A 25797-nucleotide genomic window follows, 5' to 3' on the forward strand; every position below is an offset into this window, starting at 1 on the left:
CATGCAGGACATGTTTCTTTGCAGGGTAAGACTGCATGTGTGGTTTAATATACCTCCAGTGGGAATCAAGAAAGTTCAGCTTCCGTTAGAGCCTTGATGTATTTCGGCATTTAGTTTAGAAATTGTCATTTTACATGAAGTGGATATTAATTATGGTGTTATGGTCAGAATCAAACATCACAGTTTTTGCCCTTTTGAAACAGCTCACTTGTAAATGCCACTCTCTGACACTTATTTGTGTCAAAGAGCAGACTAAATTAAGTGTAATTATTATTTAATGAACACTTATTATTACAGATGGAATCCCTGAAGCACACTTGTAATTAAGAGAAAGTATGTAACACACACACACACACACACACACGCACTTGCGTGCACACACACAGATTTATGCTACATGCACTCCTCAAGAATCAACCAATAAGTCAAGGGTGATCGTTTCAGGTACCGGAATGGGGCCATAATCAGCTGTATAAAATGTTAATACAACTTGAATTCACAGATGTGAAACCAGGTTTTACATCTTTATCGTGGATTGACATGAAAGCGCTATTCTCTCTAAGCTATGCTTTACAATCCATACTATGCCGCTGTACAATATAACATGTAACATATAACAACATAATGTAGAAACAAACACACATTCTAGGCAGATAGAGCCAGGTGTTTCTATTATTTTAGTTCTTTATTTCGTAGTTTCTAAATATACATTAATAGAGCCGGGTGGAGTGGTTCATCAAATTCTCCACCCACTGCCCTTCCGAGAAGTAAGTAAGTGTGTGTGTGTGTGTGTGTGTGTGTGTGTGTGTGTGTGCGTGTGCGTGTGTGTGTGCGTGTGCACATTCTGAGGGGTCCGGGAAGCCATTCTAGGTAGGGAGGACTGGGGTTGTGAGTAATGGTGGTGGTGGATCACACCAGTGTGTGGTTGTATGAGAGCAAGACAAATGGAGACGTTGTGTTTCAATCAGTAGGACCATTATGTCTTTAAGGTAAATATGTGTTATATTTATAGATATATTTGTATTTATATTGAAAGGGCAAATTGCGGGGGTAAAATATGACCCCCGTTGTCAGAACTTAATAGATTGGAATATTTCACAGTGCGATCATTAAAGCTGAATTGATCTTGAGGGATTTCATATTCAATGTCCTTCAGCCATGATTGATGCCATCATTATGATTCGTAAATATCAATGCAGATGAGCTGGTGGTGGGGGGGGCATGTCTGGAAGGGCCTGAATGGATGCCGCCATCGGGATCTTTATCTCGGAGCCCCCAAACATAGACTCATCTCCATACCGCACGTCTCACTCCGAGCCCACACACACACACACACACACACACACACACACACACACACACACACACACACACACACACACACGCGCATGCAATCTTATTGTCTCTATAATGTTATGCAGTGCATGTCCTGACAGTGCTTTGTGCCCTGCAGTTCTTCCCTGACAGTTATTAACATTGAGGTCTGATGGCTTTTTGCATATATATGTAAGAACTATATATGTATTTATATTGTAAAGTGTAGGTGTCCTTACTTTTCGTCCTGTCCTTGTTTCATTCACTTTTTACCCTCATCTTCTCTCTCCCTTGCCAATTTCCCCAGTCAACACACGATATTTGCTCATCTCTGCATCTCGTATTCCTTTCTCGTTCCAGCCAACCCCTCCCCTCTCTCTCTCTCTCTCGCTCTCTCTCATATTTATATATATATATATATATATATATATATATATATATATATATATATATCCGATCACTCTGTGTTTCCTCTAATAACCTGTCCCCCTCCAAATGACCTCTATATAATCATAGTGATCAACATGTAACCAGAATCCTCCTCAGCTATTTTCAAAGGCTTAACAGCAGGGAGGAGGCTGAAATAATGCCTTTGGTTCGTTGATCACATATTGGCCCTGGTCAAGGTTACCTTCTCTGCACTAATCTGTGTCTGACAGATTCCACTGCGTTTTCTAGAACCAAGGAAATTTAGCAACTTCCTAGTGTTATGGCTATCTCCTCCTCATCTGATTGGGTATTGTTTTGTTATATCAGGAATATTTGCTTACTAGACATCTAGATTTAGATTGTGTCGTCTTTCTCCGACAACAGAATCAGTCAGGTCCTTTTCCTTTGTGTGAGTGGTGTCTGTTACTTCAGTTACACCTATTTTGAACTGAAACTGAAGCCGATTTTGTGTTTTACGCTTTCCGAGAGACGTATCTTTCAGCAAGGTAAGGCTTTATGTTCCTTGTCCTCCGCTGAACCTGCTCCATTCATTGTGTGTATCTCCACTTATTATTTGGATATACCTTTGGTTTTCTTGCTTTTCGTCCAAAATCCCTTTCCCTTGGTCCAATTACTGAACACTGCCAACCCACATTATTTGGTGGCCAACCTTTATGTTTGTCTGCCTTTGTTTTTTTCTTTTTGTTCGCATTTTGTCGGTTAACATTTCCCTTTGGATGAGCTCATTACAGAGTCACCAACCTACTCTCTCCATCTGGTTCCATGTTGTCTGTCCATTGTGATCAATTCCAATTGAACCACCCTTTAGTATACAGGTCAATACTGCACCAATGCCATTCTAATGTTATGGATGAGACGATATGGGTCTGTTTCTTTATCCAGTTTTAATCCTTTTTTATTTCCACATACTTCACTTCCGTTTTTGATAATGGTCCATTTGCCTTGCCCTTAATGTATCTATGATGATATGATGATGCAATGATATGGCAATTTCCCCTGTCAACAAAAGATATTTGCTAACCTCCGTCTCTCCAATTCCCATCTTCCTCCCTTTCACATTCCATCTGTCCCCCTCCCTCCCTCTCTCTCTCTCTCAATCTCTTCATCTCCCACCCTCCCTCCACTGCAGTTGATCAGAGTATGTTTGAGAACTCGGTTGCCCAGCAACAGATTAACCAGAGCTCCAGGCTGGGCCAGCCCTCGGCCCGCCGCGCCCCGGGCCCGCCGCAGCCCAACTTGGACTCGTCGCCCTCCGGCGGCCAGCAGAGGCTGAAGAACGCCATCAATTTGGGCAAGGCGGTCGGGGCAAAGGTCAGCATCGCACCACAGACTTGACAACAGCCGTGTGTCAAGCAGACACTTAGAGTCTACACTGACGCTCCCGGCAGCGAGCCTACGTAAAGCATGCGTACACAGATCCCAGTAAAGCAGTTGCTCTGCTTTCCCTTTGCACATTGTCTGTGCAAGAGGGGCAACCATCGGGAGCCGTGGTCCCAGTCCAGTCCTCCGTCTCACGGACGCGTGACGTGCTGCTCTCCCGTCCCCAACCGCAGGTGAACGACCTCCTGAGGAGGAAGGAGCAGAGCCACCTGGGAGACATCGGGGTCACGGAGGTCAACAAGAACGCAGGAGCTGTGTGGAGCTGCTTGGACCAGGTCAACCAGTCGGCTGTCAACAGGTACGGGAACCCCAAGCCAGACCCCATGGCCGGAACCATTCATTCTCGCAGGCAGCCGCCCACTGCATTACAATATAACCCTGATACACAGCTGCAGGGCTGCTCAACTTGTCATTACTTTAAACCCCACTTTCCGATCACAGATTTGTGGCGGTGGACAAGACGTAATGGTTTTAGAACGCTTCAGAGAAAGATGTGGTGGTGCCAAATGGTTCCTTGCAGAGCACTTGAAGCTGTTGCACGGTGACTCAAGAGGTTCACCGTGTCAAATTGCAGAGTGAAATACATTCCCTGTAGTTTGTTTTTTTTCTGTGCTTTTTTCCGATGAGCCGGTGCCTTGCCAGCTGCCAACTCCTGGCATAAGTTAGCGTAAGTGCCCCCAGCTGCATCCGCCGCTGCAATATCCACATATGCAACCAAATGAATGGCTGTTTCATAACTTTATCTTGTGATTATTTTGCAAGCAGATGGGGTCTGATCGGACCTGAGCTTAAAGCTACGTTATTTTTCACTGCACGTTCTCGCTTTTAAAAAAAAAAAGCAAGAGTTACCAAATGTCTATAGAATGAAACAATTCATTTACAGCCTGATCGACTCATGGATTCGTGCTCTCTCATTCAGTCTGCTCTGTGCAGACCAATGCCGGGAAAATCCCAATGGGAGGACATGAAGTCAAAACTAATATTTAGTCAGATGGAAAACCAATTTAGTTTTTTGTTTAATCAGTAGCATGACAAACAACTTAGACATAACCATTAACTAACATAATAAATCCTGTCTCATTATAGCCTGGCCTGAAGACATTGTTGCTTCTTTGCTTGTTTTTAAGGTCTCTTTGTGTCAGCCAATGCTCTCCAGTGTTAGCTCTGGACCCAGAGTGTGCAAAGTGACATAGTAACTCCTTTAAGCGAAAGGCATTACCATAAGTCAACGTGTTTCTTATTGTATACCTTAACCTTTAAACCACAATGAAAAGGGAAATTGCTTCATCTGTTTTACAGGGTATACCCTTATCTTCTGTCCTCTATGTCATATATATTCAGATAAGCTGTGAGGAGGAGCTTTTCCCAGGCTGAAAGCTTTTCTGTCATAGAAGTGAGAGAAACAAAAGGAAAACTGCATGCATCAATCATCAGACATGTTTGGGTAGCCTAGATGTCTGTTTTGTAAGCCAGTGATGATTACATCATTATATCTGTCAGCTCACGGGTCTGATCCTGCTGAGGTAACACGAAGTTGGTCCCCGTCGCTAGGGCGATGAGAACAAAGTTACCATGGAAATAACACCGTCCCTCCTGGGAGCCGGTGGAAGCAGGAACATTTGTCTTTTAGCTCGCAACTCCGGATCAAAGCGGTGCTCCATGCAGAGGATGCGACGTAGCGACAACCTAACATCTCCCTTCATCTCCCGTCTCTGGTTCCGTCTCGTGCTGTCACTCCCTCACCCCCTCCGTCCCTCCCGCCCTCTCTCCCCTGATTCCTCCCTTCTCCCGTCCACCCTGGTCCGCCTCCCCTCTCTTTCCCCACCCTTCCTCTTCCCGCCACAGCCACGACTCCTCCTCCTCCCGGGCCTTCGATGCCTTCCCCCGGCTGGACCCCCCGCCGCCCACCGGCAGGAAGCGGCTCCCCCGCGCCCTCAAGACCACCCGGGACATGATGATCTCGTCCGACCCGGTGGTCCCGGCGCCCGACGCCGCCGACCCTTCCCCGTCCTCCCCCTCCTCCCCGCTGACCTCCCCCGACCGGACGCCCCTGCTCAGTCAAGAGGCCGAGGTGGAGGAGGGGGGGGGGGGCCCCAGGCTGGGTCAGGGGGATGGGGGGGAGGAGGAGGGGGAGGAGGGGGAGGCGGAGAGGTGCGAGCGGAACCAGAAGGTGAACTGGTTGACCAACAGGGGGCAGGAGGACCACTGGGAGGACGTCCTGGAGTCGGAGGGCCGGCTCGAAGCCCAGAAGCACCAGGGGCCCCTGACCCCCACCCAGCTCCAGCACTCGGTTCCGGACCTCATCCACAAGGACCCCCCGGGGCCCCAGGAGGAGGCCAGGCAGGCGTCCGCGCCCTGTACCGGGAAAGGGCGCTACCGGATCGGCGTGGGGGAGGAGCTGCTGCTGCTTGAGAACGGGAGCGGCCCCTGCAGGGCGGCGAGCGCGGAGAGGAACGCGGACGAGGCAGAGCGCCACCCGGACCTGCTGTCCTTTGAGTAGCGGGACCAGGACCGGGACCCTGGGGGGGGTGGGGGGGGGGGTGGACAACGGCACAAAGGATGGGGGCTAGCGATGTTTTTTTATATGATGATACTATTATGTTTTTATTACACTTAAGCGGCTTTAAGGAGCAGTCAACCCACCCCGAGGTTGCTGAAATATTTATAGTCCCTTTTGAATATGTAATTTGCCCTCCGGAGCAGAGGCGGAAATGGTTGAGACCTGCCAACCGTTATCACTCTCCCTCCCTGTCCCTCTCTCCCCCCGTCTCACAGTATGCTCCGTGGAATATTATGTACCCTCATCATATTATGTCTCAACCATGCAGCCCTCATTCCCAAGATGTCCAAGATTTCCGCTGTTTCATTATTGATACGGCGCTCGCTGTTGTCAATCTAATAAGCACATTACATTTTTTTTTTACGTGGTATTTCTAAGTCTGTGCGTAGCACTGAAGGTGGGTGTACGCACACAACGCCAGGTGAGGCGAGGAAGTGGAGAACATGTGGATATGTTTATCATGGGTCCTGCCCGGTGGCGTAGTCAGGGACACTTTCAGTTAGGTTTTCTCCCCAACATTAAAGGTGATTTATAGCATTTCCTCCCCCCCCCCCCCCCCCCCCCCCGGCCTGAAGAGTTACGCTGCCACCAAGATGTGATTATTTGCTGATTTGTACATGGCTGCCCGTGTCTGAAGTGGCGTCTCACGCCACACCGACGGGCCCTGTCTTCGTGGGACGCCCAGTGGGTCATTGGCTAGCAATCAAATCAAGTCACAATGCAATCAAGCCATTCATGTGACTCCATCTTCTGGATTAAATCTCCCGCTTGCTTCAAGAGGGCCGGAGAACACAGCGGGCGGGCTGAGCTCAAAGTGGATTGTCCTCGGAACTGCTAGTAGTATAGGGGGTGGGGGGAGTTGATGATAGTTGACGAGCAGGAGACGGGGGGGGGGGGGGGGTCATTTTGGACCTATTTTGGAATGACGGATAGGGTTTTTTTTTCCGAGGGGGGGGGGGGGGGGGGGGGATTATGAATTTGATTATATTTTCAACAGAATCTTTTACATGGGCACACACTCTTTTCAAACATTGCTTATAATGAAATGAATACCAAAGTTAACACTCTTTTTAATAATCATAGCGGTTGTTTATATATTTGTATGCATTTCTAAATATTATAATGTATTCTGTTGGAAGTGTGGATTAAGATCTTGGTCTTGTTTTATACAATCTCAAGCTCGCTGCCACTGGATGCTTGTGAGGTTGGAAGCATATTTTTCGTACTTGGCTGCTAGCTGTCGTTATGGTTATATGAGGAACGTCTACGTGGGTGAGGGGAAATTCAAGCGTTTTGTCCCATGCCCTTGTGTGCCAGTAAATATTTGCTTATTTCTGCAATACTACACAAGGAGATGTGCTTGTTTTCGTGGTGGAGAGAAGGGAATTCAAGGAAATTAAAGGGTATAGAGAGAGAAAGAATGAGCCGGGCATTCACAATCAAGGTGTTTTCTTCATTGAGTACTTGGTTGCTTTTGAGCCTTAAGTATTTGCACCTTTGTTTCATTTATTGTTCATGTTTTGCAAGACAAAAACGGCTAACACTAAGCCAATACAAGATGAGAAACACAAAAGAAACCAAACTGCTAAAAATCTTCTTGTTATTTACGCAATATTGGATGTTTGGAGAGCCTGCCCCAGGACATGGCTGTCAAAACAGACGTATCTCCGGATGGAGAGATGTTGATATGAACGTCATTCATCTTCAACTAAACAAAGTGTTTTTCTAAGTTGACATACGAACACACAGTGAAATGCACATACACTTTGACTCTGAAAGTAAAATCTATAAAATGGTCCTTTGTCTCGAGGAATCTATATATTTGGACCAATGTGACATATATTTGTATGGTAGCAATTTATTTGGAAGAGCATGACTAACTTTTTACTGAATCAATAGAGATACGTGTATGACTGAACTGCAGTATTTTAACATCTGATCATATGAAGGGTGTACATTTTACAATTGATATATTATATTGTTTGTTATTTTGTGAATAGAAAATATATTTTCTAACAAATGAAGGAATTAGATTTAAATTGAATTTATATGTTTGTAGAATCTAGTTTCCACGTTATCTGTTTAACTTCCATCGAATCTTTGACTTATGATTTGACCTATATGATTATATATATATTTTGTAGTTTTTATTGTTTTTTAATGGATTATCGCATTTCATTAGATTTGAATAATGAATGTAGTGAATTGCTTCTCACCAGCTTATAAACACAAACACTGGACATTTTTTGATTATTCAATAAGAATTTTAGATTATCAAATTCAATGCAAAATATATATATTTTACTGAAGTGATTTTCCGAAATCTAATAGACCTAATGGTGAATGAATGATGATCCATGTATTTTAAGTATTTGTCCATTTCAGATGTTATTGTATTTTTTTATATAGTATCTCCTTGATGCTGATTTTGTCAATGGGTTTGTTTTAACTACTGTAAACATATCAAAAAATAAGAAATGAATCTTTACACCTTATTCTGTATGCCACGTGACTTTTTTGATTGGTTGACCACTGACAATGCGATGATCCTGGCTTGCTTCCCCAAATCTCCTAATGTCTCTCATTTCCTGTCCCTTCCATGGTGGCATATCTTTCTGCGTCCTATTGTTGAACATTCAACCAAACCAACAGTATGTATCTCCGTGAGGCAGTGTTGTTTTGTTGGCACAGTGAGCGAACAGACTGGTATGGCAGCTCAGCTGATATGCAAAATACAGCCGTGTGACGGCTATGCTTGTTCACCCAATTCCTTCAAATCAACACTAAAAGACACATTCAACTCGTGCACACAGGTTTGGCAAGCGATTTGAATAATTCAAGCAACACATTTATTCATACAGTCCCTGTTTGTCACCATTACATTCTCAAAAATGCTTCACAGCTTCACAAAGTATAATTGTGTCCCCCCCCAAACCTTAAACCATTAAATGGTCAAAGAGGGACTTTGAAAAAACACAGAAGAAAAACAGAGGAACGCATGACAAACAATGGATTCCACGTAGGCATCATGTTGCGGAGTGCAATAGGGGGTTTAGTTTCATGTCCTGCTCTAAAAGCATCAAGGGCTCTGCGCCTGTTAAAAGTAGGCCAGTGTGTTCAATGTGACGGCTGATTCCCTGGGACTCCTTAATGCCCTAATAAAGGGCCGTGTGTCAATGCACTGTGGGTGGCTTTAGAGACGCTTTTTACTATTGGCAAACAAATGGCCAAAGAAGTGTGATAATTTGTCTGGAGGCAACCTACCAAATGTCTCGTCTCATTGGCAGCCCTTCAAACCAGTAGCCCTTGTAGTCTTCCCCAGAATGCAACACACTTTGTATGCAAACTTCATTCCAGGGCAATGCATGAAGTTGTGGCTTCGGTGCTAAATGGAGTGTGCAGGGTTTCCAATGCATTCACAGTATTTTGTATGCACAGAAAGTACCCGTTGATCTGGGAATTGAGCCTGCCGGTCAGGGTCTGCCCTTTGTGATCGTCACCGGTGTGCCAAATTAGCCACTGAGACGACACGGTTTGAGAAGGACAAGGATAGGAATAATTATCCCTATTGTGATTTCATACAAACTAATGGCCGCTCTGAGTGGGAGCACATTCATGAGCTGAATTATTATTAACATATATTTAATTTATCAGCAGTAAGCCCTCCTCCCCCCTTCTCCTTTCTCTCACACACACACACACACCGACACACACACACACACCAACACTATGGTGGATGAAAAAAAGAGGACCAGGGGATTAGTGCAATTCAGCTCAGGCAGAAAGAATATGGTGAATAGAGACGAGTGGGCCTGAATGCCAAAAGGGTAAAAAGAAGAATGAAACGGTTACAATGAGAAAGTGGCAACCAAGGAGGATTGTGGAGCGTAAAGACACAATCTGTGTTATTCAGGTGTTTTTCTAGGTGTGGCGGGCCACATGTGCGAAGTACTCTGAGAAAAAACTAATGAGCCTGGACCCCTTCAAGTCCCATCGTATGTCCTCTTCATGATGTAGGACATCTCATTTGTTACCCAAATTTGACGCCTCTGCTTTTTCAACCAGAGCACTGGAACTTTGTTGCTCCACTCTCCGTGTCAAGCAAATGAACCCAGATACAAGACTGTAGCCCCCGAGGAACACAGGCTTTTCACGCACTAATCTCTAAAAGTGCATGTCGTTGAGTTTTTTTTCTCCTGTTTCAATAACAGGTTTTTCTGGTGAACACAGGCTGCCCTCCGTTTCAATTATAGCAACACCTTCAATCCCTAATCACTGTGTACAATAGACCAGATCAATAGGAGGGCCGAATCAATTAATGATGCCGCTTTGAATTAATTGGTTGCAAAAGACTTTAAAATGTCAAGCAGAAAAGCCTCCCTCGTCTACATTGTCTGTTGTTTACAACAGGCGTATTTTTTATTTCTTTCCAGAGGTAGTGCTCGGGCTTTCACAAAGGAACACATTAATACTTTTTGCTGTATGACTTCATCAACCTGGGAAGTGTGTGTGTGTGTACACATTAGTCAATCCATTTCCCTCATATCATGGTAGACAAGGTGGTCTTCCGTGGTTCCTAGTTGTCTTTAAGCCCCTGTTCTCTGCACACCACCATGGGGAGCCATTCTCTCTCCACCCTATCATCCTCAACACCAGCAGTCCCAAAATGTTTTGAGGCTAAGGCACACCCCGATCCCAACCAGAAATCCAAAGCACACCAACTTAGATTTGTGGTGCATGATGAAGATATAGTAGTATACCTATGTCAGGATTATGAATGATGTAACCTTGGATCCAGCAGTCCAACTACGCAACAGCATAACTTCTGGGGGGAGACAAGAACTGTGAGGGCTGGTGTGGATGAAGCCTTCAGAAAGGGATGTTTAAGTGGCCATTCCACACGTTGATTTTAAACCCTTAGACACATTTTTACAGGATCACTACTGCTGGCCAAGTTTGTGTTCGCCAATTACATGCTTAAAGGTGTAAAGTGTAAGATTACCCCACTTTATAAGCTGTCACTACATAGCTCTCTGGGCAGTGCTACTTCTTCATCCTCTGAGGTTGGACTGAGGGTTGGACTGGACGCTGCAGTGACGGCAATCGGCTCCTGGGGTTAAAGTAGTATGAGTCGCTACGGGCTGGTGTTAGATGGGCTAGCAGCTAACTTCAGTGAATATCTCTGGAACACAACATAGACATCTTTGACATAAAGTAAAAATGGTTATTTCTTCACATTGTGTTAATTGTGGTTCATTTTTTAATGTAATAATCATACACGTTTATTTCCACCTTTAAAGATCCCCGCCTCCCCATTTGAGAATGTCTGCCATCAGACTTTTAAAAATTGATTTAAAATCAGCCTTGTGAGCCCTTGTGTATTTTATATTTGATCAATATTTCACAGTGAAAGTAACAACCATCTATTTCTGGACACCTTTTTTTAATACATCTTGAGTCTTACCCACCCAAAAGAGACAGAATGAGGCGGTCAGGGGGATGACGGGCATACAAGTAAAATATTGTCGATACACAATGAAAAGGCTGCACTCTTTTTCTTCTTTTCCACAGTGCATCTAAGTCATGTCTGGCTCTCTGTCTGTCATCCAGAGCAGAGATTGTAATCTCTTCAACACCACAACAAGGCCTCCTTTATGAGCCGTACAGGTTTGTGAGGTTGTGTCTCTCTGTTAGAAACAGGGAGATGTAATGTAGCACTGGGGGAGGGTTAAAGTCAGGCTGATACAAAATAAATCTGATTTCAGGAGAATATTTTGCCATTAGGTCTCTTGGATGTACGCTTCATACTGGAACTGTAATGTAATGAACCGGAAGGTAGCAAGAGTGAGCTTTGCTTTCTGAAAATGCACTCATTGTAATGAAAGACTTAAGAATATTTTTCACCTTGATGAAAAGCAGCCATTTTACAAGCAGTGCACTAATAAAATCACCTAGAGGTTTACCAGGTTCATTGATGTGGGACATTTTTAATCATCCTGTTTCAAGCTAACCTGAGATTAGGGGGAGGGGTGTACCTTAATCAATCTCTCACACACGCACACGTGATATCTTTGGGCAAAATTAATCCTTCCCTTCTAAAAATGCACCAGTGATTCCACCTTCTGGCTAAAAACGTGTTTAGTTTTAAGTGTTCTGACATTGCATCTGACTATTTAGGGTTGTAGGCTATATTAAACCATTGTGTAAATCCTGAAAGGGTTCTGGATTAAGCTCATCAATAATTTTGAACTAAGACTAAAATATATTGCCTCCTTTTGTTGGATCATACTTTCATTTGCACATTGCTGTTCAACCCATTCATACTACGATCGTTAAGTGGGAGACCGCGCTGAAAAACGACATGACCTATGTGAGAAGGGAATGTAAGGTACTTATGTTGTGCTACACTGACTCCTGTTGGGAAGAGGATCGAACAACACCCTTTACAAGTCTATTTAAATTTATTAAATAAAAAAAGTTGGGCCAGCCCCAAAAGTTGAGTCTTGAAATAAACAAATGAAACTATAGTGGGTTGGTTTAAAGTATAACTTTTATTGTGCAATAGTAATAAGCCCAACAGCATCACAGGGAATCGTTCTCTTGGAAAACTACACCAGTGTTGATTTACAGGAGTGGTAGTCACAGGCCCATATGACCACATGCCTTGCACACAATTACATTTTCCACGCTGGCAGTTAACTCCTGCTTTGGTTTCTTTCCATCTGGTCAACTTCCAGAACCAGGGTTAACCATATTTAAAACAATAAAATAAGAATAATAGGAAGAAGAAGCTTGCATACATCTTAGGACTTGGCTAAGTGTCAACCAGGAAATTGTGTTTCTATTATTTGTTGTATAAGGTCTGGAAGATATAACTAGTCACACAACCTGGCTCATTTTCCACCCAATTTATTATAAGTTATCTAGCTGCAATGGAGAATAGGGATTGCATTTTGACCAGAATATAACAAGACAAATGGGCACAAAATGACAACCTTGGACAGTTAAATTTCATGCTGTCCGAATAACCTAGGAGGGGATTAGCCAGGTTTTTGGTTTGATGTAACCCATTGTGTTTAGTGTGCAAACAAGAGGTCCTGTTGCATACATTAAACAGCCAAAGATAACTCTTGCATTAATACGGCAGTAAAGGTACCCCTTGGTCGAGTTTGTGCAAAGAGTAAAACATTTGTGCTTTTCCAAAAGTATGTGTATGATGTCAACCAGGTGGCATCACATAAAACAACATCCTGAACCAAGTCCTGATTATGAAAACTAAATAATCATCTTGGTGCCCAACTGAAAACTCACTTAAGAAGGATGTTGCATGTTTTAGTAGTGGTATAAATGAACAGAGCCACAATATTTCTTCACAATATTATACATTATTTGCACATTATGTTTCCCTCTTTTGCCAAATGACATTTCACTCCATTTGTGCAGTGTGCTTCTGGTACAAGGACATAGCTTGCTATTCCCATCAAATATGAATGACCAGGAACTGTACAACTCATATAGATTCTTCAGCTCCCATTTGAAATCACACATCAGCCGCCTCACACTTTTTCAAAGCTTACATTGAAACCAATACACACACACACACACACACACACACACACACACACACACACACAAAATCACTACTGTTACACATAGATGATGAAAACTGTATGATGTCAGATGCAAGTAACAAATGGCAACTCCTGAATGAATCAGTGCAGAAAGGAGCAACCGCTCATCAACAGAAACCGCTAATGGATGAGAGAAAAAAAAAAAAAAAAGTTTGATTCAAAAGCTTTGAGTGTGAGACAGACCTTAATCAACCCAGGTTTGCTGTGTTACTGCAATGGTTTGCAAAAATTTGTGGCAGGCATACGAGTAATAGACAAGGTTTCCCATGAATCAAGATGGAAACAAGATAGCATCCATATATTATATCCATATTATATATGAGTTTAAGTACATTATCAGTGACCGTTTTAGCATCTGGTTAACATATTAACCCCGACACTTCTGTTGATCACATGGCAGGAACAACTATGGGACATAAGACACTTTTCAGACCCATGCACCACAGATGAAAATGCTAGTCAAGTGGTTAAGCTCAAATGAAATCCAACTAAAGCTCTGTACCAAATCAGGCCTTCAAACATCCATCAATTTATGGGATGATTCCATGAGTCTCTTCCTTGAAAAACATTCTGGAACCTTAAGAAAAGCAAGCCACACTAGATGCTTTTCCCATTCCCTGCAGTAAACACAAAAGTGTTCCTCACAGAGTATGACAATAGCCATCAAAGGGGGGAATCATTTTCAGAAGGGGATTTGATGCATGACTGGGCTACGAAATCCCTCCATACAAGTACAGGATACCTACAGGCAGCGGTAGTTTTGGTTCGATAGCTGGCTTTTTGGGACACTTCACAGGGCGCTTGTGCAGCTCACTGATGGTTGCCCTGGGCGAGCAATCACTCAGAAAGAAGATAGCGGATTGAAAGTCGTTGATGGAATGCATTATTTATTAAAGGAAAACACTTTATTTTGAGTTGGCCACCCGTACTTTATGGTGACATACTCAAGGTGGAGATATTACGATTATTTCTTGACATATATATATATTTATTTATTTATTTATATTAGCCATCGTCTCGTGTGCTTCAGTAAAATCATCTGTAGGCCCTAATACAGCCACCAGGGAGAGGATCAGATTCTAGAGAGGTTGACTGTTTGTGGTTATCTGAGAGATGGAAAACAGAACCAAGGACAACAAGAACTCCCTTTCTGACCGGCATAAAATGCAATCAAACCATCCCCAGGAACATTAGCTATAGTTTTGTTATGGGAACTTTATCAGCATGTACACACTCCAGGAGTGTTTCAATGAATATTGCTTTGATTCTTTGGCTCAGGTTTGGTATACCCATTAGGTACTATGTACCACAGTCAGTAAAGACCAATACGCTGTACTTTAACCATGTGGTAAATTTAAGGTGACAAAAATACCAAAATTGACATAAGCGCAAGACCATACTCACTGCAAAATTCCCACTTTAAGCATAAGGCTAGAGAACGCACCAGAAGAATCGCAATTGAACGAACAAAGACTGAGGCCAATTCAGCCCTCCAACCATAAATATTAAATTACACCACACATTCATACACAAGTGCTCAACTACAGCAAACAGACTCTAGCATTGACCGCAGCTCCAAGTCAGACCCAAGGGTCATGTTCGATACACAGGCTTGCATATACCTGCATCCTCCTCTATAATGTCTCCATTGACTTTCTGTCAGAAATTGATAACCAACATCTAATGTTATTAACTTCTAAAACGGATAGGTGGGTCGTCACAGAAGTACTGGACGGAGGACGAGCCCTCCCTGCCGTGCAACGCCTCTCCAGTAGGTTGCACTCGTATTCAGTCTAGTGGGGCTTTAAATATGTGGAAAGTCAAAAACACAGGGAGGCTGGGAGGACGTAAACTATACTACTCACATCCATTTTACTTAGCTCCGGATACAAAAAAAAAAAAAAGCCCATTTAACATGACACCTTTGTATGCGTACAGTGGTGGTTCTCAGATATGCTGTGTGTTGTGCTGTGCATTTTTCCACACAATCACGACGGAGCAGGTGACCTTTGGGCGAGCGGGCTCTCAGTGGCTGCACTGGTAAAGGTAGCCCCTCTTGTAAGAGCTGCGCGGGTAGAAGGTGGCCACCACAAACTTGCAGTCAAAGGTGCGGCCGGTGAGCATTCTCTGGGCTTCTTTGGACTCGGTGGAGTTTGTGTATTCCACAAACACCTGACAAGGGATAAAGAGACACGAGAAGAGCAATGACGTACAACCGGGATGGATGGGGGTTTGGCGGTTGAGGGTTGTCTGAAAGATTGAGCTACCTGTCCCTTTCCCGGGTTCTCCTTGGGGATCAGCACGGAGACCACCGAACCATACTTCTGGCACTCCTCCTTCATGTCCTCCAAGATATCTGCCAAACAAAACCATTCAAATACCACACTGGAGATTCTGATCGGGTGCTGGATACCACAATAACGCCCAATACCGGCATGTACCCTTAATAGGGGTGGAGCGACATACTCAAAGAAACTTTACTGCATCAAAAAGTTACCATGAAAGGATTCAAGATGCTATCGCTAGCCAAATCCCTACATGAATTGTGACAATTGGCGTGACCAGAAACCCAAAAACTGCCAGTAACAATTAACACAGGCAATAGCATGAATTGGGACTATATAGACGGCAATTTAGGTCGATATTTACATCTTGTCCTACGTATTGTTTTTTTTTGGACATTAAAGTTAAAAGGTGACATATTATACTACCAGGTGTGAGTGTGATTAGCCATTAAAAGCAGTTTTGAAAATCTGCCTCTTCTGACATCACAAGTGGGTGTGTCCACCTAGATCTACAGTCTACCAGCCTACGTAGTGGACTGCAAACGTTGCTCAACTATCCTTCATACATCTAGGTGAACATGCCCACCCATGATGTCAGAAAGGGCAGATTTTCAAAACGGCTTGTAACAGCCAATCACACTCACACCTGGTGGTATAATATGTCACCTTTAAGATTAGGACCAGGATCAATCCATATTTACTATGGAACCCACTGCATCACTTTTCATCCAACAAAAGTCGTGTTTGGTTTTCCTTGGCGCCTACCCTCGTACTCGTCCTCATTGTGCAGTTGGTTGTCGTCGATAAGGTTGAGGAGGCGCAGGACAGGAGACGGCAGAAGAACCAGGTCTTCAACGTGAGGAGCTAACAAAATAATAAGCATTAGCTTTGCCACAGTGGGGACATAAGATGTGAATTGTGCCCCTCATTGTATTTTAGCAGCAGAACATACCAAAGGGAATGCTAAAAAACGAATTCAGCAGGGCGGCTTCTGCGGTGACCCGGTCCTTTGGGTCTTTGCAAAGCATACTGCAGATGGCAAATTACATACGGAGAACAAGTTCAGATATTAAACAGTGTAATCAAGAGCAGGGTATAAACCCAAAGATAAACGCACAAAGAACACGACTCGTGTTTAAGACTTGAGTCCATAACTGGTTCATTTAATGGAATGTATTGTTGGAGTGAAAAGGTTACCTTTTGATAAGGTCTCTGAGGTGATAGATGGGGATGGCAGGCCACGCCATTGTCTTGCTGGCAAAGATATGGTCTACTATGGCTGCATTGTTTTCCTGAGAGAAATGATAATCATTTAAGCATGCTTTGTAACCTTTTATTACCGTTACCAGTAGTTAAAAAAATAAACCTTTAATTTTTAAAAGCAGGCATTACTAATTTGGTTTATGGTAATCTATGCTGTTTTAATACCAGGTGGGTTTACTCAAACACACAAAAATGACAAAAATGACTTTCAGCAGCAACACATTATTACGAGACTGGAATTCTGCAAATCACATGGGGCTATACCGCACCTCCCACTCTGGAGAGTGGATGGTCTCTTTGAGTTTCATCCCAGAGTACATCTCCAGGAGGACGATGCCCAGGCTCCACATATCCACGGCCGTCGAGCAGCCCGAGTCCCCCTCGGCCTCCAGCCCGGCCCTGGCCAGGCTGTTCTGGAGCTCTGCCTCCGGGGCGCGATAACCATCTGTCTGGATGTACTTTACGTCCTAGAGGAGGAGGGAGAAGTTTAAGAAGTTAGGTTGGATTGAGTCGGAAACCACAAGCTGGTCATGGGACAGCATGCAGAGCTTTTACTAGGTATCACTTGGGCCACTCAAAGCTTATGTCAAGCCCTTCATTAACCAATGCAGTCTGAGCTACTACTGCAGTGATGTAGTGGAATTATCACTTGCATATGCTTGGGGCCATGATTAGCAGTTATTTTAATGCAATGAAGTGCCCCCCCACCCCCCCACCCCCCCACCCCACACACAGTTCTTAGATGAGTCCCCCACACCTGGTGTCCGTCTTTAAAGCTCAGACCAAAGTCGATGAGTTTGAAGCACTCGTCATCTGCGCTCCACAGGATGTTGCGTGGCTTGAGGTCTGCATGCACGTAGCCCTCGCCATGCAGGAAGGCAAGGGCATCCAGGACGTCCCGCGCACAGTGCTGCACCATCCACATGGAGTGGCCCTGTCTGGGCCTAACACTAATGGAGTTTCAATGTCGGCACTTAAGGTCAACTTGGCTTTGATACATTACAACAAAAATCAAGGCATGGCAATTGAGACTACATTAATTAAACTCAAGTTTATTTTTATGTATGAAATACTGCATTATGACATTAACCCTTATAAAGTAACAGCAAGACAGTTACTGGGACTCATTACTAAAATCAGGGGCTAATTATCAACCTTTGCTGAAATCAAATATTGGCTTCATCAACAGACACTGGGATGCACCTCGACTCACATGTAGTTTTATTCAGCAACCACAACACAGACAATACATGCATACCTTCCACTGCCGCCTTCGGTGCTAGAGATAATGGCCTGGGTGCTGCCCCTCACCAACAGCTCGGAGACACTCACATCCAAGAGCTCTAGCAAAAGACAGTGGGTGGGTACCCCCACACAGCTGTGATTGGTGAACACACCATACAGAGTCACTGAGGATGGGAAAGGAGAACAAATAGACCCTTAAGAGAAACATATCCTTATAAAGTGTAAGCATTTCAAGAGTATCTTATGGTGCAAACCATTAATCATGATGCAAGAACCAAATATGTGCCTTGTTTTTACGAATAATAATTTCCTTTGAACTCATGCACCTGACATTGTTAAAACGGTATGTAACGAACGTAGGACCTAATCAACAACCAAAAGTTTCGTAAGTTACCAATGTTCTTGCGTCCCTGTATGTCTTCGAGCACGGACCTCTCCTTCTGATATCCGTAGTCTCCTCCCTGTCCGTCGGCCTGGAACTCCTTGACGGCCGCGGTGGTGGCTCTGCCGGAGCTCACCTGGTACACCGAGGCCGATACTCCCTGGCCCAGCCGCTGCTCCACGTTCCACAGCTCCCCGAAGATCTCGAACAGCACCGGCTTCATGCTCTGGTCCACACTCTGCTGCTGCGACGCCATGACACCTGGACTGCTGCCGGACCCTGACGGCGGTACTTTTCCGGCCGTGTCGGAGCTGCACTGGGCCATTGGTGACAGCGAGACGTGCACTTGAAGAGCCAGCCAGCTAATTGACAGGTGAAGGCAGCTGTGGGAGCATCGTGATCCGGTCCAATGAGCGGGTGAATGGTATACCAGTGCGTCAGCAGCCACCAATTAGCACTCTGACGACCCCATAAGCTTACAATAACCAGACACAGTGCAGTCGTTATGCATGTTCATTTCCCAATACTGGCGCTGTCATGAAAAGCTTCTGAAAGTCGACTGATACACGACAGTGGAGCTAGCTCTCAGTGCGTTGTGGTGATGTTAGCTAACGCTACCACGCAGAGGCAGCGAAAACAATTGTCAATCCTTAACGTAACAATGTGGATCGATATCGTACAGTAGGCTACTCAAACTAGAAATTCCAGCGGTCCGTTTGTAGTTGTAGGAAAAGTTTCAGTTCTTCATTGAGTCGAGGTGCAGCCAGCTTGTTGATGTTTTCACACCATCCCTTCCGGTGCTACTTGAGTCATTCAACATTTCACTAAAGGTTTTAACGCATACCGCCTCCTTCAGTTCCGGCGTGTACATAATGAAGCAGATCGATTATTTCAACTTAAATATAGATAAATATGAATTCAAATCTCCAGAACTGAGAACCTTTTATATCATTACGTATAATGTTGTGAAATATGATAATGAAAGTTAATTTTAATTTCACCACAATCTAACTCTCTTACTAACTATCTATCTAGCCTGGATTCTGCCACCCTTTCCTGTTTCTTAAGGAAAAAATACTGAAATATCATTAAAGATCAGAGGACACAAAGCTACTGTCCAGTTGTTGTTCATAGTAATATGGTAGTGATCTGGATGTGATATTGCAAAGGATTGTAAAACAAAGAATTCAGACTTTTGTATCCAGATCATTCTTTCAAAATTAATAAAATTAAAATAAAAGTTGAAATACCGTGATGAAGTGTGCTGCAGCTCAAATGGGGATGGGGCTTCAGCGAAGACACACACAACACATTCTCCATATGCCTAACACACACACACACACACACACACACACACACACACACACACACACACACACACACACACACACACACACCCCCACACACACACACACACACACACACAAAGACGCACACACACACACACACACACACACACACACATAAAACTGGCTTACGTCTTACTTTTATTGCACAACAATTGACACCAAATCTAATCCTAAATGTTTGTGTGTGTATTTTATTTGAACATGAAAGGGACAAAATATGTGCAATATGTTTGCTATAGCTTTGAAATTGGTTACTATATTGATTACTACCATTAAGGCTTGTCATTGGGCTATTACGTTTGGGGTTAATCCAGCTCTAGGATGCACCAGTGCATGAGCACAGAACTCACTGCAATATCAAAGAAACTCCTCACTTCACACTGTTTCCATGGTTTCCTGCTGGTCACATGACACTTTGTCTCCAAGACATCTATGGTGAGTTTATAACTCACCATAGATGTCTTGGAGACAAAGCTACAATAGGTCTTGATGGACCTTCCTTTCTCCTACTTCCACAAAAATAAATGTATTTTCGTACTTAAATTGACTGCAAAGGAATATCTGGCTTTGGATTCACACAATTCATTCTGATTTCAAAAGTCAACTCCATATGTAAATGTACATTCTCTTTAATCTTTTAATTTGTGCAACAGCAGAGAAAGAGAGATCATTCGAGTGAGAAAGAAGAGATCGGTGCTAATGTGTCCTTGTGTTTCTGTGTGTATCCCCCCCTCAAGCTAGCCTGGTAGAGGGACAAGATTCTTGGTACCTAACCCCCTTTTAGCAAACAACTGCTGCCAGGCTCTGCACCCATGGCTCTATGAGGAAAAATCAATAGCTATGGAGTACACACTAACATTGATTTAGAACAAACCTTAACAAACATACTGATTAAACATTCAGACTTTCAGACTTTCCCTAAATTACCTCACCACAGAGAAGGCTAATTCAATCCTCACTTTGCCGGCCTTTACCATTGAATTTATTATGTTGGGATAGAATTGGTCACACAATATCAATGCGTTTAATGTCGAGACTGGCTTGTACTATGTAAGTGTTTGTAATACAGGGAAGCAGAAAATACTCTTGTTCTTTATTCAACCATCTTTTTCCTACATATTATGTGGACAAGCCTTCAGTTTGTATGTATAGTGTATAAAGGTATATCATACCTGTTATATACATGTTATATTATCATACTTAGAGAAAAAGCAGCACAATTGTTTTTCTGAAAAATATAATGAACTGATTAAAATATAAAATATATATATATAAAATATATATAGATAAGCAAACTGATTGACCATTGGTGATACCATTTATTTTTGTTTACAACCAAAAATCTTTGCCAGCAGCTGAATTCAGGATAACTCATCATGAAGTGTATCAATCATCAATCTAATGTTAAAGTGAAATAATTTAACCAATTGCATACAATGCCAGATTTTAAATTGTATTTGCCTTTGCTCATGTTAAGAGGTAGAACATTATAATTCAACTACAGGGACAAGAGCATGTGTGAGGGGAGAGCAAGTCTATGCACAACATGCATTATTCATTATCTTCTATCACAGATACACAATGGCTTATGTGTGGACTTGTGTGTGTGAGTGTGTGTGTATGTATGTGTGTGAGGGTGTGTGGGTGTGTGCGTGAATGTGAATGTTATGCCGATTAGTTAATGAGTTCATTCTACAACAGGCTTGAACAGGAGATCAGTGGCGAAGGCCTGGTTCACCAGCGGGTTACCGGCCCCTGGGGTGAGAGGGGCGGGGCAGTCTGCCGCAGGGGTGGAGGGGAAAGGCTGGATGGCAGGCTCAGTCTGGCCGATGATGTCAGGGTCAGCGATAAGGGGCATTGTGGTGCCCATCTCGGTGGGGGGGGAGACGGGCACGGAGGGGTTATCGCCCATGGCGGGCAACACAAACACCGCGCCGTCCGGGTGGTGGGGATGCCTGGCGGGGGTCTTGCCGTGATCGTGGTGGTGGTGGTGGTGCTCGTGCTCGTGCAGGTGGGCGTGTTTGTGGTCGTGGTCCAGGGCCAGGTCGTGGTCGTGGTCGTGGGTGTGGACGGTGTCGGCGTGAACGTACTGGTGATGCTGGTTGGGGCTGTCGGCCGTGTGATCGTGCGCTTTGGCGTGGTGGGAGTGCGCGTGGTCGGAGTCGTGGGCTTGGCCAGGTGTGTGGGTGTGGGCGTGGGTGTGGTCGTGGACGTGGGGGTGCATGTGTGGGTTCCCTTGGCCAGCGTGTGCTGGGTCTCCCTTGGTGTGGTCGTGGGCATGGTCATGTGAGTGGGTGTGGTCATGGGGTATTGAGGCTTTGTCGGTGTGGCTGTGGTCCGTCTCTCCTCCCAGCTGATGGAGCCTCTTCTGCTCCTCAGCAAACTGAAGGAAAACAAACACATTTAATTTGATTAAGATGGGTGCTAAGTACTACATCAGAGAAGGGAAATTATCTAAGTCAAACTTCTATTTGGGAATTGTTGTGGAATTAGATCGCACTTTAATATGTAGTATCTATTCTTTGAACAACCACTAATACAAATAATATTATTCATATATAATATAAATGAAATATGTATAATAATAATAATTTTAATAAATTACTAATCTTGCATTTATGAATGTTATAGCTACTCTACACAGTTTTTGTTTTGTTTAATTATTTTGGGCAATGCTTTTATTTATGTCCTATTACATATGACACATATATGTAAATATATGACATAAATCACAAATGCTTGTGCCTACTTTACAATAACATTCCGATGTTGACAGTCTCTGTGTGATATTGGTAGCTCTAGAAAAGTTATCCCAAATCCACATTTCCGAGATGTTTGGGAACGTTTACCTCAGGCTCATAGATTGTACACTTAACATCCACGTGCTCTTCGCCATTGCTAATTGTGTAGGAACCTTTGCAGAATCCCTTGTGCTGAAGAGAACAGAAAATTAAAAAAAAGTTTAATACAGAAATTAATGCTAATCCAGAAATAGATGATAATTTATTTACTTGAGTTGATAGATTAACTTACTGCAAACTCGCAATCCATGAGGGGACAATTTTGAGTGCTGATATTGTTGGGGCCACAGGTGGATTCCTGGATGGTATATTCAGCTCCATAGTACTCCATAATACCTCCCTTTAGCATGCACACACACACACACACACACACACACACACACACACACACACACACACACACACACACACACACACATTAATAAGAGACTGCACGTGACTGCATATGGCACTGCATGTTGTTTTATCCACCTTGTTGAGCTGAAATGTGATCATCTTCGTAGACTCAATTGACCAGGTGAAATTAGGTATTCATGTATAGGTAAGACATTGTACAGATTACAACAGTACGGCTGCGTCTGCTGCTACTGACCTGTGACACAGCCCGGCTGATCTTGCCTGGAAGGAAGCGATGTGAGAGGCCACTCTCCCTGTTGAATTTGTCCAGGGAGAGGGACATGGCCTTCAGGATGTTAGCGTCATCAAAGGCACTGTGAGTTGGGCAGTCGGGGCAAATCGTCACAAGCCCTAAAGCTGCAACTGAAGAGAAGGAGTGATAGGCTGTGATGATCTGCTGCTATCCATTCATCCATGCTAGAACAAAACATGTTGGTATTGCAAAGGCATACAAAATACAAAAACTAACTGAAATAACAATATAAGGAAAGTAACATGGGCAATGGTCTAATCAATTAAAAAAACTTACAAATTCCTGACTTTAGGCTGTCTATATATATTAACTATATCCACAGGCTTGTGTTCATGCTAACCTGGCCTGATCAAGCAATTGTATTTGTAAAGGCGCACCACCCTCTGTGGCTTGTTGATGTAGATGACAGCTTTGCACTGTCCATAAACCTGCAGAAAAGAAGTAGTATTATGCAATCACAAAGTAGTTCCCAGAGCAAAGCAATTGCTACCAAACAAAAAGCAGGCTGTTAAAAGGGTCTGGTAGGTACAAGTTTGTGGAGGTCAGGCACTCATATTTCTGGGGAAAATAGGGTTCGTATTTGATTTCAACATAGGGTGTATAGTGTGTGTGTGTGTGTGTGTTGGCTAACCGGTGTTTCCTCCATTGGTCGCTGTGTACAGCTCCTCCAGTTGGCCTTGCTGAGAACATGGCAGTCTGTCTCCACAACGTCCATGGTAAGGTAAAACACAACTCCTGTCTCTGCCTGTAAAACACACACATACACACACACACACACACACACACACACGCACACACGTCCATCCAAAAATCAGTTAATCAATTTGGTTAAACACATTTCATTAAACAATTAGTAGTGCCACTACATTTGAGTACGAAATAATGATGAAATAAAATGAAATAATATAATAAAAATAATAATATCTTAGATTAACACACAAAAATAACAGCACTTGCAGTAGTGAAAACTACAACCATGATAAAAAAAAAAGTGCCAGCGGGGCACTTCAGCCAATCAGGGCAAAGGGGTGGTGACCTGGGACACTTTCGCTACGGGCCTGCGCCCAGGCCCATCGGAAGGTGTTCTCATCAGAAACTATTTGTAGGCCTACCACGAAGATAGACTCCCCCCACACACGCAGGCTAACGCTGACTCACGTGGCTCATCTGGTTGACGTTGGCGAGGCGATGCAGGGCCAGGACGTAGCCCTCCTGGCGGTCCATGTTGATCTTGCCGAGGGCCAACCCGGCGGCGCTGATGGCGAAGGCGTCCCCGCATGAGCCCGTCATCATGACCCCTTCCTGCTCTACGGGAGCGGCCAGGGTCGTGCACGCGACGCACGCTAGCGACAGCAAACTGAAGAACTTCATGGTGATAATCTCTCAACGCCACACAGGAATGCCGGGTCTTTTATAGCGCCGCACGACCATGCCTTGATAGCAGGAACCCTCCCCCTGGGAGAGATGCCCCCACCCCTCACTGTTACTGGACACACACACACACACACACACACACACACACACACACACACACACACACACACACACACACACACACACACACACACACACACACACACACACACACACACACACACACACGCACCACTGTTAATTTCGTCAGACGAGACGAGACTAAATATGTTCGTCAACCTTTTTTTCCATGACTAAGACGAGACGATGACGAGACTGCACCAATGTCCAAAAACGCCGACTACGACTAAATTAACATGCATTCTTGTTGACGAAAAAGACGAGACTAAAATATTTTGCATAAAATAAAAACTAAGATAAAATCTCTCTCCATTTTCGTCTACAATCGTCTCTACTTTTTCATCATGAGATAGAATATTCAGCTGTTACGCCTTCAAAATATTCCGAATGTGTTCGTGCTGTTGCTGCCAGCTAGAGCGCGGAACGGGCCGCATTTTTCTGTCCGAGCCCGGCCCGCGTCCGACAGAAGTAAAGCCGGCCACACACCGCTGGCGAAGCGCAGCGGTGTGCGGGCGGTGTGTGTTGGGCTTAACAGAGCCCGACCCGAGCCCGACAGGCATCAAGATATATATGTCCGAGCCCGACACAGTTAAAGTAATTTTTTCTCACACTAGTAATGACACGTTTATGTTTGTAGGCCTACTATGAAAGCACGCCTTTATTAAACGAATGCAAGGCATTTTGGAATTGTCAACCGATCAGCGCAACAAGCGCGCGATCATAACTTCATAATACTTCCACACAGTAGACTTTCCTTGATTTTCGATTGTTTTAAACTCTCCCGATGCCAATTTCTTCTTAACGTCCTCCATCGCTCACTTGCATTGCGTTGTCACAATAGCCTGCACGTGAGCGTGCGCGTGCTGTGTTTCGCGTGTGGAATGTGTGCGATGCACGGCTTGTAGTTCAGAACAAGTTCATAATTTGTGAATGTGTCTCTTAAATCAGAAAAACAGATTAACAAAGTTAATCAAAATTAATTCAACAAGTGTAT

General features: G+C 44.0%; 3 protein-coding genes across 3 annotated transcripts in view; 1 reads left to right on the forward strand and 2 right to left on the reverse strand.

The window, feature by feature from the left end:
* Window positions 1–6600, forward strand: part of LOC311353063 (carboxyl-terminal PDZ ligand of neuronal nitric oxide synthase protein-like) — a 101221-nt gene extending 94621 nt beyond the window's left edge. The window contains exons 11-13 of the mRNA XM_084472900.1: window positions 2894–3075; window positions 3318–3442; window positions 4990–6600. Coding sequence (XP_084329026.1) covers window positions 2894–3075; window positions 3318–3442; window positions 4990–5644 — 962 coding nt within the window. The 3' untranslated portion in view covers window positions 5645–6600. The remainder of the gene's footprint in view (window positions 1–2893; window positions 3076–3317; window positions 3443–4989) is intronic.
* A 5645-nt stretch (window positions 6601–12245) lies between these two features.
* Window positions 12246–19285, reverse strand: uhmk1 (U2AF homology motif (UHM) kinase 1). The gene is made up of 9 exons (XM_084472569.1): window positions 18523–19285; window positions 18142–18292; window positions 17641–17833; window positions 17153–17350; window positions 16818–16912; window positions 16573–16649; window positions 16386–16484; window positions 15603–15691; window positions 12246–15507 (listed from the first exon to the last, which is right to left on the reverse strand). The coding sequence occupies exons 1-9, from the start codon at window positions 18833–18835 to the stop codon at window positions 15361–15363; spliced, it is 1362 nt and encodes a 453-aa protein (XP_084328695.1). The 5' UTR covers window positions 18836–19285; the 3' UTR covers window positions 12246–15360.
* Window positions 19286–21158: 1873 nt separating this feature from the next.
* On the reverse strand, window positions 21159–24702 carry fetub (fetuin B). Its single transcript, XM_084473187.1, has 7 exons — window positions 24468–24702; window positions 23941–24054; window positions 23650–23737; window positions 23253–23419; window positions 22893–23000; window positions 22709–22792; window positions 21159–22242 (listed from the first exon to the last, which is right to left on the reverse strand). The coding sequence occupies exons 1-7, from the start codon at window positions 24678–24680 to the stop codon at window positions 21547–21549; spliced, it is 1470 nt and encodes a 489-aa protein (XP_084329313.1). The 5' UTR covers window positions 24681–24702; the 3' UTR covers window positions 21159–21546.
* Window positions 24703–25797: the final 1095 nt, after the last annotated feature.

The sequence above is a fragment of the Micromesistius poutassou genome, assembly GCF_964030765.1.
Source record: "Micromesistius poutassou genome assembly, chromosome: 9".
NCBI classification, from domain to species: Eukaryota; Metazoa; Chordata; class Actinopteri; order Gadiformes; family Gadidae; genus Micromesistius; species Micromesistius poutassou.

What these genes read in the sequence shown, in the direction of transcription:
- uhmk1 (XM_084472569.1), bottom strand. Translation starts at nt 18,835, where the DNA reads ATGGCCCAGTGCAGCTCCGACACGGCCGGAAAAGTACCGCCGTCAGGG. An exon ending in ACAGGGACGCAAGAACATTG is followed by an intron (nt 18,293 to 18,522) that starts GTAACTTACGAA and finishes TCCCATCCTCAG; the next exon opens with TGACTCTGTATGGTGTGTTC. An exon ending in CTCAGAGACCTTATCAAAAG is followed by an intron (nt 16,650 to 16,817) that starts GTAACCTTTTCA and finishes TGCCATCTGCAG; the next exon opens with TATGCTTTGCAAAGACCCAA.
- fetub (XM_084473187.1), bottom strand. Translation starts at nt 24,680, where the DNA reads ATGAAGTTCTTCAGTTTGCTGTCGCTAGCGTGCGTCGCGTGCACGACC. An exon ending in TCAGCCGGGCTGTGTCACAG is followed by an intron (nt 23,001 to 23,252) that starts GTCAGTAGCAGC and finishes TGCATGCTAAAG; the next exon opens with GGAGGTATTATGGAGTACTA. An exon ending in TCATGGATTGCGAGTTTGCA is followed by an intron (nt 22,793 to 22,892) that starts GTAAGTTAATCT and finishes TGTTCTCTTCAG; the next exon opens with CACAAGGGATTCTGCAAAGG.